Raw genomic sequence first — 12,334 nt, forward strand, 5'->3', positions numbered from 1 at the left:
GAGGATAAGACTGATGACTATGAATGTAACATGTTGACTATTGGGCTCATGGGCTGGACTATAGCCTGTTTAAAGAAGGAAAAAGAAACATGAAAACCACGTGGCGCGGACTTTTAATTGTTAGATCTTTCATTTGACCGAACTAAACCAGGAGGACGGTAATGCCGAGTAGGCGAGTAATGATGTCGACGTTCGCTAAACAACAACTCTGACACGGCTCGTTTAAACTCCCAAGACGGAACCAACACTTTCATTGTGATCCCATACCTTCCTCCCTTCTTCTCCAAATAAAGAAAATTAAAAAAGACAAATCTCATCTCTCTCTCTCTCTGTCTCTTCAGCTGATTCAGATGGGCGTTGATCTGGAATCCATCTCGGAGGCTACATCTGGAGCTATAGGCTCGCTTCTCAGCACGACCATTCTGTACCCTCTCGATACCTGCAAATCCAAGTTCCAGGCCGAGATCAGCGTTCGCGGTCAGCAGAAATACAGGTTTCCTCTCTCTCTCTTCTGTGTCACATCTTTCGTTGCTCTGTTTTGTAAGATCCTCGTCTGGATCGTAACGTAGATTTCAACTCTTTGATCAAGGTTCAAGCTTTTGATTTTTGTTTTTTGATGGGTAGCTTCAAAGCAGCATCCTTTTTTTTCTTTTCTTCTATTTAGATTCGTATTTGGTGTCTATGACTAAATCGACAATAAGAAGCTATTTATTGAGAACAGAGTTTTCAGGTTTTTAGATATGATCTGTGATTGTCGTTCGAGTTATGTCTTGAATAACCCTAAAGCTGTGTGTTTTGTTTTATTTTATTTGGTAACGTTTTCTTCAGATACTTGTCGGATGTATTTTGGGAAGCGATTTCTTCAGGGAATGTTCTGTCTCTGTATCAAGGCCTTGGGACTAAGAATCTGCAGTCCTTCGTTTCCTCTTTCATCTACTTTTATAGTTATAGCTATTTCAAGAGGTTGCATTGTGAAAGGATTGGTTCTAAGTCAATTGGTACAAAGGCTAACCTGCTCCTTGCTGCTGCTGCTGGAGTTTGTACCTCTGTTCTCACCCAAGTACGTTTTTGCTTTTTTGCTTTTCAGCTCCTCTGGCTATGGTTTTGGGAATGTAGACGCTGAGGACTTGTTTCCTGCTTGGTCTTCTATGAGTTAATAAACTTACGAGTTCTATGTTTGTGTAGCCTCTAGATACAGCTTCATCAAGGATGCAAACAAGCGAGTTTGGAAAAGCTAAAGGGTTGTGGAAGACCTTAACCGAAGGTGCTTGGGGAAATGCATTTGACGGCATTGGGATCTCTCTTCTACTCACCTCCAATCCTGCAATTCAGGTATCATTTTAAAATCATCAACTTCATTATTTACAGTCTTCATTTTGCTTTAAGTGTTGTTATCTGCAATAAGCTTCTTTCTCTTTTGCAGTATACGGTGTTTGATCAGCTGAAACAGAACCTCCTTGAAAAAAGAAAGGCAAAAGCCAACAAAGACTCTTCCCCTGTAGTCCTCTCTGCTTTTATGGCCTTCTTGTTAGGTGCCGTGTCAAAGAGTGCTGCTACCGTCATCACATATCCAGCAATCAGGTGAGTTGTGCATTGATCCAGACTCTTTTGGGGGGGATATTGATCTATATACATTCGTGGTTTTTGGTAGGTGCAAGGTGATGATACAAGCAGCAGATGACTCGAAGGACACTGAAGCGAAGAAGCATCCAAAAAGAACCAGCAAAACGATTAGCGGGGTCATCTCTGCCATATGGAAAAAAGAAGGGATCTTAGGGTTCTTCAAAGGCTTGCAGGCTCAGATCTTAAAGACGGTTCTGAGCTCGGCGTTGCTGCTAATGATCAAGGAGAAAATCACTGCAACCACATGGTTTCTCATTCTTGCAATAAGAAAAACTCTGTTTGTCACGAAAGGTAGGTTGAAAAATCCATAAAAGATGAATCATCCGACCGCAAGTGTCCTAAGGCCATGCAAGAGTAAAAAAACTTTGGTCTGGCAAGTCTGTTATTGAAAGAATTTGGAGCAGGCAAGTATTGTAGACTTTTCTCTTTTCAAAAAACAATTTGAATTTTTGTTTTAAACAATGGTCTGATTTATAGGGGTTGCCAGATTGAGTTTCTGGGAATAGAGAACTTTCTGGTTATTGTGTAGTTACGTTTTTATTTCTTCAGTTGTAATAAAAACAAAATATGTCTTGAATCACCTCATATCTGACTTTGATAAGCTTTTTGTCTGCGTCTGAACGTTCGAAACAATCACTATTCAAAGCTTGAGTTACCTCATGTCTGTTCTTGAATTCCTGATCCATGATGTCCTGACTTCTGCAATGTTCGTGATGCTAGACAGACGGTTATGCTGTTGTCACGTGGCGGCTTAACACCTCCTCAATATGAGAAGAGCACTACTCTTTCCCCCAACTAAACATTCAAGATCAAGAAGCAGAGATCGTTTCATGAAAATCTTGAAAACATAGAAAAACAAAACCAAGAGACTATTATCATGGAAAAGAAGAACCAGTTAACCGCTTTGATATATATATATATATATTTGCAGCCACATTGAATATAAAGAGTTTTTGTTCAGAAACAAAAGTTTGGCTTGTATTATATTAGTAACCTTTGCAAAAAGAAGTTGACAAATTCATGAGTTGATTGCATATTTGTAACAGACTTTGGTATAATAAAAGGAGGCAAAATGCTGCGAGAGACGACGGACGTGAGAAGGGGAAAGAGAGAAGAACGACCATGGATGATGTTGACAGAACCTTAATATATAAACTATGGAGAACTGAATATTTAGCTGGCAGAGGATATGATGAGGACCTCAAGTCAGTAGCCGAACCACCAACTCATGAGACCAACCATACAAGCTACATTGGAGCCAGCAGCGACATAGGTGCATTCAAAATGCCATATCGTTCAAACCAGGAAGTTTTTTATCACGAGGACAATTTTCCTGGATTCTACACTCAAGAAGGAGTCAAGCACAATTGGAATTTCAAGAAAAGCTTCACTGAGCAGGAAGTTATGAATTTTACAAGTTGGAGGTTTTCAAGTCCATTTGTTTGCGAGTACCGGTCTTTAGAAGAGAATTTCAAACCAACCAAGAAGCGAACCGAGCCAAATTCAGCTATGGAATTCAAGATGGATCTCTTAGCTTTCCAACAAGCCAAGAATGAGGAGAAAATCCCACGTAATTATGGAGTTATGGTCCATTTCCCTAAACCGGTCAAACCAGTTCTGCACCTGCCTGATTTGGAGTCTCACCGGTTCAATCTTAACCAAACCAAGTTATGGCGACCAGGAGAGTTTCTACTTGATCAAAGACATCCAGAATACACATCCAACCATCCAGAAGAGCATTCCATCATTCCACCATACACCAGCCAGCATGTGATCAAGAGGATCTACATTTGTTTCAACTTGCCTTATTTGGAGCCTCTTGCAATAAAGCTCCAACAGCTCTTTCCCTATCAAGTGAGGCACGACATCAGCACATTCAAGACCATCAAGAAGGTTCCCAAGAAGCTATCCTATCCCCTTAAACCGTCCAGATTCAAAGAAACTCAAGCCAAGACAAAATCCCAAAGATATCTCTCCAACGGCTCTATTTCGATCAAGATCAGCACAATTGCAGCCTTTTCTTTATTTTTGTTTCCTTTCTTTTCATATGACTGTTTGGTCTTGTCTAAGGTCGTGCACTATATAAGCAGACCCATTTGTACATTTTAGAATCACCTTTGATCATTTTTATAATAAACCGAGAATTTTCTCTTTAAAGCTTTTGCTTTTGTTCTTATGTTTCTCTAAGTAGTTAGGTGGATTCCATTGCTTAGTGAACGTGTTAGTCTCTGTCTTTGTGTCGAATCACTGAGACCGTGGCTTGTGAGTTGTATCAAAGGCCATCCGCAACCTTTGTGGTGCTCTTCAATCCATCCAGCCTTTCCTGTCCAGATCCTTTTGGTTGATTAGATCAGTCCAGCCGGATCACCCCTTGTGCTAGATCGATTCTCTCTTGTACTAAGAGTTATACAGCCTTTGATAGCTTAGGCTTGTATCATTTCTGGTATCAGAGCTGAAGTTCCTTCAGCATCAGGTCTTATCTATCCTTGTCTCTTTTACTGCATTTTTTGTTTCATTTGTTTTTTTTTGCATTCTTAAATCAAAAAGCTATAAAAATCGTTTGCTCTTTGTTTCATCTAGTTCTGTTTTGCATAATCATATAAAACCCATAAAAAGTCATATTTGATCCTGTTGCATCTAGCTTATCATGATTCTCTTTTCATAAAACCATAAAACCCATAAAAAAAGAAATCGTTTGTCATTGTTGCATTTAGTTGTTAATTTTTATTTCAAAAAAAAAAAAATTATTTTTCCTTTATTTATAAGTTTATTTCGTAGCATATATTAAAAAAAAAAGAATCATTTGTTTTAATGTGCTTCTATTTATTTTGAACTAAAAGATCTCAAAAAAAATTGCCTAAGTTATTTCTTTCCATTAGTGTTGATATTTGCCTTATTTTTGCATATTCTCTTCTCTAACTTCATCAAGGCACGAACTTAATCACTCTATATTGTTTTTCCTTGCAAGGTTAAACAATCTTGGAAGCCATGGAGTCTGAAGAAGAGGAGAGGGGTGAACGCAACACTTCAGAAGTAGATTGGGGAGAAGAAGCTGGTCAAGATTGTTGGAGTGATGGGGAGGACCACACTGAAGGCTATTGGTACATAGACCCTGATCCAGAGTGTGCCCCAAACGATGATCTAGGAGGTCAGGAAGAACCAGAACCATTGGAACAGTATTCAACTTGTTATGGTTCCAAATCCCAGCTCATCATTGATCACAACTACTCCTCCAATAATGAGGAAAGTTATGAGGGGGAACTTTATGGTCAAGCCTGTCCAAGGAGAATGAAGACCACAGTGGCTGCACCAGTAATACCTTACCATGGGACTCGGTCAAGACATGCTCAAAGCAAACCATGGAGCCACAATGGTGATCAGTTTTATCAGAACCGCTTGGCTACAACAACTATACAATTTTCAGGTCATAAGGAAGGACCAAGTGCATACCTAAGGTGGGAGGACGACATGGAGCAATGGTTTATAGCTTGGAGAATTCCAGAGAAATTACAACCATCTTATGCAAGAGATACCTTAGTTGGAGAAGCATACAAATGGTGGAGCCAACTTGATGCTGATCGGATCTATTACAATGATCCACCTATTACTTGGGCAGAGTTGAAGAGGCTCATGTATAACCAGTTTGTGGAAAGGGCAGAGCACAATCGGAAGGTGTCTACAAACAGAGTGGTACAACCCCAAGTCTTGCAGCCGGCAAACAAGAGGCAAGGCTCGAAACCAGTGCATACACCTCAAGTCAAACAAAACCAAGGTGAATACTTTAAATCTTTAGAACCATCTGAGGTTATTTGTTATAGGTGTCAAGGCCATGGTCATCTTGCAAAAGATTGTCCCACAAAACGAGCTGTGAAGTTAGCAAAAGAAACTAACTTGGAGGTAAGTGATTCCTTTACTAGCTTGGATGATTCTTTTGATAGGATAGATGAAAAGTTTGAAGAACTTCTCAACTTGATGAAAGCTAGATATAATTCTGTTTCTAGTAATTCCATGACTGTCTTAACACACTTGTCTAGTGCCCAAGAGGTTGAAAATATTTCAGGTACTAACATGGAAATCAAGGAACAAGAACCCAACCTTGCTGTGCAAACAAGTCCAAGACTTGAAATTTTTCAAGTCCCAACTAATGATGAGGTGATTTCTGAACTTAATGTGAATAATCCTACTTATCAAAACACTGGTATGATGCACTTGCACTCTGTCCAGAATGTTGATGCAGGTCTCAGTGAAGGCCAAGAGAATGTGTCTGAGAGACTAGAACAAGAAGAAATCATCCTTGAACCCGATCCACTTCAGGTAAGTGATCCTATCCCTTGTTTGCTTACTGAAAACTTGGATAATGTACACACTGATTTATTAGGTCCTGATAAATGTGAGGAAAAACCAGGCAGTTTAGATAAGTATGTAGATTATAATTCTTTTCTTATATCACACTTAGAGAGGAAGCAAGAGATTTTAACATCTACTGAAAATGGAATTTTTCAAAACAATTTATATGCTGATTATTCCATGACTTCTATAACACACTTGTCTTTAGCCAAAGATGTTGAGTCTATGACAGGAACCAATGCTGAAGATTCCAGAGGAGATCTACCCAAAGCCAAGATCACACCAGACCGGACCAGAGGAGTAATCCTATCCTATTTTTCCAAAGAAAAACCACCAGATGTGCCATCAAAGTTCAAACCAAAACAATACCAAGGTAAGACCCTAGAATCTCAAAAGAGGATGAAACCTGACTTGCTCTATCTTGGTGCAGATAAATCGGTTTTGAGGACAAAACCTTTTGAAGAAGGAGGGAATGATGAGGACCTCAAGTCAGTAGCCGAACCACCAACTCATGAGACCAACCATACAAGCTACATTGGAGCCAGCAGCGACATAGGTGCATTCAAAATGCCATATCGTTCAAACCAGGAAGTTTTTTATCACGAGGACAATTTTCCTGGATTCTACACTCAAGAAGGAGTCAAGCACAATTGGAATTTCAAGAAAAGCTTCACTGAGCAGGAAGTTATGAATTTTACAAGTTGGAGGTTTTCCAGTCCATCCGTTTGCGAGTACCGGTCTTTAGAAGAGAATTTCAAACCAACCAAGAAGCGAACCGAGCCAAATTCAGCTATGGAATTCAAGATGGATCTCTTAGCTTTCCAACAAGCCAAGAATGAGGAGAAAAGCCCACGTAATTATGGAGTTATGGTCCATTTCCCTAAACCGGTCAAACCAGTTCTGCACCTGCCTGATTTGGAGTCTCACCGGTTCAATCTTAACCAAACCAAGTTATGGCGACCAGGAGAGTTTCTACTTGATCAAAGACATCCAGAATACACATCCAACCATCCAGAAGAGCATTCCATCATTCCACCATACACCAGCCAGCATGTGATCAAGAGGATCTACATTTGTTTCAACTTGCCTTATTTGGAGCCTCTTGCAATAAAGCTCCAACAGCTCTTTCCCTATCAAGTGAGGCACGACATCAGCACATTCAAGACCATCAAGAAGGTTCCCAAGAAGCTATCCTATCCCCTTAAACCGTCCAGATTCAAAGAAACTCAAGCCAAGACAAAATCCCAAAGATATCTCTCCAACGGCTCTATTTCGATCAAGATCAGCACCATTGCAGCCTTTTCTTTATTTTTGTTTCCTTTCTTTTCATATGACCGTTTGGTCTTGTCTAAGGTCGTGCACTATATAAGCAGACCCATTTGTACATTTTAGAATCACCTTTGATCATTTTTATAATAAACCGAGAATTTTCTCTTTAAAGCTTTTGCTTTTGTTCTTATGTTTCTCTAAGTAGTTAGGTGGATTCCATTGCTTAGTGAACGTGTTAGTCTCTGTCTTTGTGTGGAATCACTGAGACCGTGGCTTGTGAGTTGTATCAAAGGCCATCCGCAACCTTTGTGGTGCTCTTCAATCCATCCAGCCTTTCCTGTCCAGATCCTTTTGGTTGATTAGATCAGTCCAGCCGGATCACCCCTTGTGCTAGATCGATTCTCTCTTGTACTAAGAGTTATACAGCCTTTGATAGCTTAGGCTTGTATCAGGATACAATTAGCTTACTAAGAAAACAAATGAACACTCGTGGAGTTTTTTTTTTAACTTTGAATATATCAAAATTAACATTTGGTAAAAAAGTTCAGAGTTCTCCATCATCTCCTCCATCATTTTCTACGAATCATTCACGTTAGAGCTAGTGATGCAAATCTGGACCAAACAAGTATCATGTCATTAATTTTTTTTTAATACACAAAGAAACAACGCTGCGATTATATACCTTATGGGAAGCTCGCTGGGATGGATCCATTCATCAATATGGTATGCACAAAGAGGTTGCTCAGCAGTTGCAATAGTCATCATTATGAATACTAGACTGGACAAAGACGACAACGATAAGGTGAACTTCTTCTTCTGTCTTTTTACGTTTTATAACTTACTTTCTGCTCATCACTGGCTAGGCATACTTGAATACTTTAACGGGTATCCTGCTATTAGAGCACGCCATTCCCTATGGTCCACAGGGCCATCGTGGGATGAGTGTTCTCGTCTCTGAGAGTAGCGCCACTGGCTATTTTTGAGGCTGACCGCTTACACAGGGACTTAGCTCAGAAAGGGTTAGATAGAAACGCTTGGGACCGTAGCGGCAGTTGGTTTTCTGGAGGTGTTCGCCAACTATATATATGGCTTTCTTGCGACCAAGCAAGATTTGGATGCATTCATTCAACACTCAAGGTTCTCTCCCTTACTAACTTGATGATATATGTTTGAAGTCTTGAATTAAGAGTTTTTGTCGGTCCTTGTTAATGTTCATGTATTTTTTGTATGATTTCTTTGAGGCTGAAGTACGAGATGAAATCGTACCAGGATTATGTTGTGAAAGAGCTGAGGCAGATCGCTAAAGACAATCAGCAACAAGCTGACAAAACAGAGCAAGCACGCCAAGGTCCTAGAGGAATCTCTGGAAATTTTGAGCAGAGCATAGAAGATGTATGTTTTTTTCTCTGTCGGAAACACACACTTGATGTTTTGGATTGCCTATTGATTACACTTTTTTTTCTGATTAACTTGAAAAGCAAAAAAAAAAATGGTGGTTTGAAGATGGATTCACAAGACATATGATTCCTTAGTCTCGAGTTCCATTTGCTCTATGTTCTTCTTGCTGTGACTGTGTGTTTATATGATTCCTTCATCTCAGAGTTTCTTTTTCTCTGTGTTCTTCTTGCTCTTACCGAATGTTTAGTACTGTTGATTTTCTGAAGCCATCTACTACTTATGGTTGTTTTGTGTTAGCTTTGATGCATCAATCCAAACCCTGATTTATATGATTCTCGATTTTGTGTTTATTATTGTTTTCTAATGTTTGTTTGGTTATGTGAATCTTATATTGTAGAATAAATTCTGAGTTAAAATGGAGAGAGATAAAAGTAAAAGAAATCATTAAACCGTGGACGAACGATGCTTTACCGTTCCACTCAAGTCAGCTGCCATATTTTGCTCAGTCTCACCAAACTGGGCGGGACTTATTGCCAGTGATATTGCAACTTCGAATCATCAGTAAGATACGGTATACCAATTGTATCTTGGGACGGAGGGAGTTCACTAGGAATGCTATACTATAGTATGCACAATGTTTCTTCCAAACTCCAAATACTAAGAGCATTGATAAAACCTACTGTGTTATTGACATTCATCAAACCATTACACCTATGGTGATTGGTAACCATCGTAGGATCAATGAGAATGAATGAGAAAAGAATGAGTAGGAATAAAATTTAAGGAATGATGAAAATAATGATTCCTTATCAAAATTTATAAGGAACAAATTTGTTCTATAATTCTCTACGAATTAGGGAACGAGAAGGAATAAAAAAGAAAAATTGTTCCTGATGAATGGTAAATTTTTTAAGGAATGTTAAGGAATATAGTGTTTCCCTTCGTTCCTTAGTTTGTATAATAGTGAACTATCGATTTGTAAGAATCAATTTATTATTGTATTTAATATAAAGAAGCTTTGCTTTCTTATATTATGTTCATTGCTTGTGCATTGTGAGACTAAACAGATTGTTAGCCTCTTGTTTATATTAACTACTACATCATATACCACTTTTAACTTTTTTATTTATTTATATGATTCATTTAAAAGAGTATTATTGAATTAATGGATACAATGAAAGCAAAATTCACTTGAACTGAGTAATTGCTAAATAGAATATGAAAGCAATTAAAATCACTTGTAATAAAAATTCTATTTGCTTTTGTTGAAATTTAGTTTTAATAAAATTTGATATGTACTTTTATAAGGAAATTAGATTTAACAAAATCTTGCATTTCTTATTTTGATTTCTTCAAATATACTGTTCTAAAATTTCTCATACAATGATAACAAATATATGATTGATTGAAGTGAGAGTCTCTTCACTTAAAAAAATATTTTTTTTTGTTTGCGTTTGATCTTCTTCTTTCCATAACTTTCGGATTTAATCTAGATTGCTATTTTTTCTGATCTCAAACAAATAATTATGAATAGATAACTGCTTAAAAAGTAGATTTCTTTTAATCAGTGGTTTCTGGAAACAAAGAATTCCATACTAGTTATAAAATGAATTACAACTAATTCGACATGCATTGTAGTCGAATCATTAAACTCCATTAAAATACACTCAAACTTTTATTACAATATTTAATTCTAATTCCATTAAAATTCTATATTCAATAACACTAAAACTCTAGTTACAGTACTTAATTATAATTCCATTATAATACTTATTTAATACAAGTATATATGCATAATTATCTTAAAAAAACACAACAAGAATATATCTGAAAAAAAATAAGGTTTGGTAAATCCCTTTGAGCTCAAAATTGTTTTGAGTTTTTTTTTTCCATTACTCTAGGATGCTGGTGTATAACCAAAGAAAGGTGGACATCTCAGAGGAGAGCCAGATCTTTGCCTCTGGAGTATTTTGCTCTTGGACCAGAACAGCAATTGATTTTGAGTGTCTCCCCTGAACAAGAAGTAGGCGTAGAAGGGGACTAAGTGCTTGCATCACAATGAATTGCTTCTTTGAGTCTTGCTAAGGACCATGAAAACTCTAAGGAAAGGTCCTTGAGCTGAAGTGTAAGCCGATCATTGCTCTCAGCTGTCAGAAAAAAAAATGCATTGAGAGTTGCTTCTATATTGGGAACAAGCATCAATATCATTTCTGAATCTAATCTGTTACTAGGGTCAAGTCATGCCTATAGATATGCCTCTAGAATCTTAAAGAAACACGATGGGACCAAAAGATGCTAAACTCAAATCCAGCAAGCACCGAGACTGAATGAACCTCCATCCCTTTGAGATTACTTTTACTAAGTGAACTTCTGAAGTCTAGAACCAAATCAAATTTGAACATCTGAAGAATATCCTGCAGATTCAGGGGGTTGGTTACTCTCTAGTGAATTAGAAAAAAAGCTTAGATCTTCTCCCAATCAATCTCTAATTTGACTCATTGTAACTTCAATCCATAATCATAGTTTTGGTGATATTAAGGAGCATTAACAACCAGAAAAAGGAACCTGATTGAAGAGAAAAAATGTTAAAATGTAAGTCACATCAAAGTTGCTCGGACCGAACCAAAACTAAGCTGCTAGTTTGTCACTTCATTTTCTTAGCTCACCACAATAACAGTTCTTTTTTTTTTGTAACACCACACAATATCAGTTCATCAACGAACAAATAGCAGAGATTCAATAGACAGAGAAAGAGAGCGTGGACCTGGAATTGCCGAGGAAAAAAATGTCTGACGAAGCCAGCCACGCACGAGTAATTCTGATTTCAGTTTTTTAGTTCGAATTTTTATGTCTTAAATTTAAGTTTTCGGTTCGGTTTGGTTTTGTTGTTTCAAACGTGTGTAAAGAAAAGGTTCGGAGAAACCTGTTAACTCTCACACACACCCACAATACAAGAAGACAGAAACTGCGTTGATGACTCTTCGTCTATCCTCGCATTTCAGTGGGTTTCATTTGATTCATCCACAAAGTCCGAGACTTTCATCAATATCTCCACTCTCTGTGTCGCTCCCTTCGATTCCACATCGAACCCAGTTCCAAAGTTTGGTTCTTTGTGCAAGGAGGAGGAAGAAAAGAGCCGGGCAGGGAATAAGCGCGAGGAGGTTTCTGTTCAAGTCTCTGTCTTTACTGTCTACTAAACTTGGGATTCTACCGCAGCCGTTGGATCTCATCATTGCTGATTTAGGCGGAGGCGTTGATGGAGGATGTGGTGGTGGTGGTGGTGGAGGGAGAGGATGGGGGAGATTTGATGGGTGGAGAAGGAAACGGAACAGAGTACCAATTTTGATTCTCGTTTGTGTAATGCTGTGGATTTGTGGTTACTGCAAAGTCTCTGGGAAGGTGATAAAGAGTGATGAGGTTCTGAAGGTTTTAGGAGCTTGCTTGCTTGGTATCAGTTTGGTGAAAGAGCTGAAGAGAGAGGCTACATCTTTGTTCTTTGTGTTTCTCTGTTTGAGTGTGGTTTTTGGATTCAAGAAAGAGAGTTTTGTTAAGTTAGCTTCTCAAGTCAGGTCTTGTTGTTCTTCTTCGGTTCTTCTTAGTAAGAGGAGATCTCGTAGAAGAGTCTAAACAAGTGTAAGTGACTAAGTGTGTTTGATTCTAATAATATTCAACCTCCGAGGATCTTGTTGTTTTCATG

The 12,334-nt window shown here is 38.2% G+C and overlaps 2 protein-coding genes across 3 annotated transcripts; both read left to right on the forward strand.

Moving 5' to 3' along the window:
- The first annotated feature begins 117 nt into the window (after positions 1 to 117).
- LOC108848938 (peroxisomal adenine nucleotide carrier 2) lies at positions 118 to 2,228 on the forward strand. Of its 2 annotated transcripts, XM_057009241.1 has the most exons (6): positions 118 to 255; positions 342 to 493; positions 829 to 1,060; positions 1,186 to 1,332; positions 1,424 to 1,581; positions 1,652 to 2,228. In XM_057009241.1, exons 2-6 carry the CDS (start codon positions 351 to 353, stop codon positions 1,932 to 1,934), a joined length of 963 nt encoding a protein of 320 aa, XP_056865221.1. In that variant the 5' UTR covers positions 118 to 255; positions 342 to 350; the 3' UTR covers positions 1,935 to 2,228. The 2 variants fall into 2 exon arrangements, with proteins under 2 accessions (XP_056865221.1, XP_018477910.2); XM_018622408.2 differs by having other exon boundaries at positions 216 to 493.
- Positions 2,229 to 11,394: 9,166 nt separating this feature from the next.
- Positions 11,395 to 12,332, forward strand: LOC108851991 (uncharacterized). Its single transcript, XM_018625473.2, has one exon. It carries the CDS (start codon positions 11,611 to 11,613, stop codon positions 12,262 to 12,264), a length of 654 nt encoding a protein of 217 aa, XP_018480975.1. The 5' UTR covers positions 11,395 to 11,610; the 3' UTR covers positions 12,265 to 12,332.
- The last annotated feature ends 2 nt before the right edge of the window (positions 12,333 to 12,334 follow it).

Source organism: Raphanus sativus, chromosome 4 (genome assembly GCF_000801105.2).
Source record: "Raphanus sativus cultivar WK10039 chromosome 4, ASM80110v3, whole genome shotgun sequence".
In the NCBI taxonomy this organism is placed as follows: Eukaryota; Viridiplantae; Streptophyta; class Magnoliopsida; order Brassicales; family Brassicaceae; genus Raphanus; species Raphanus sativus.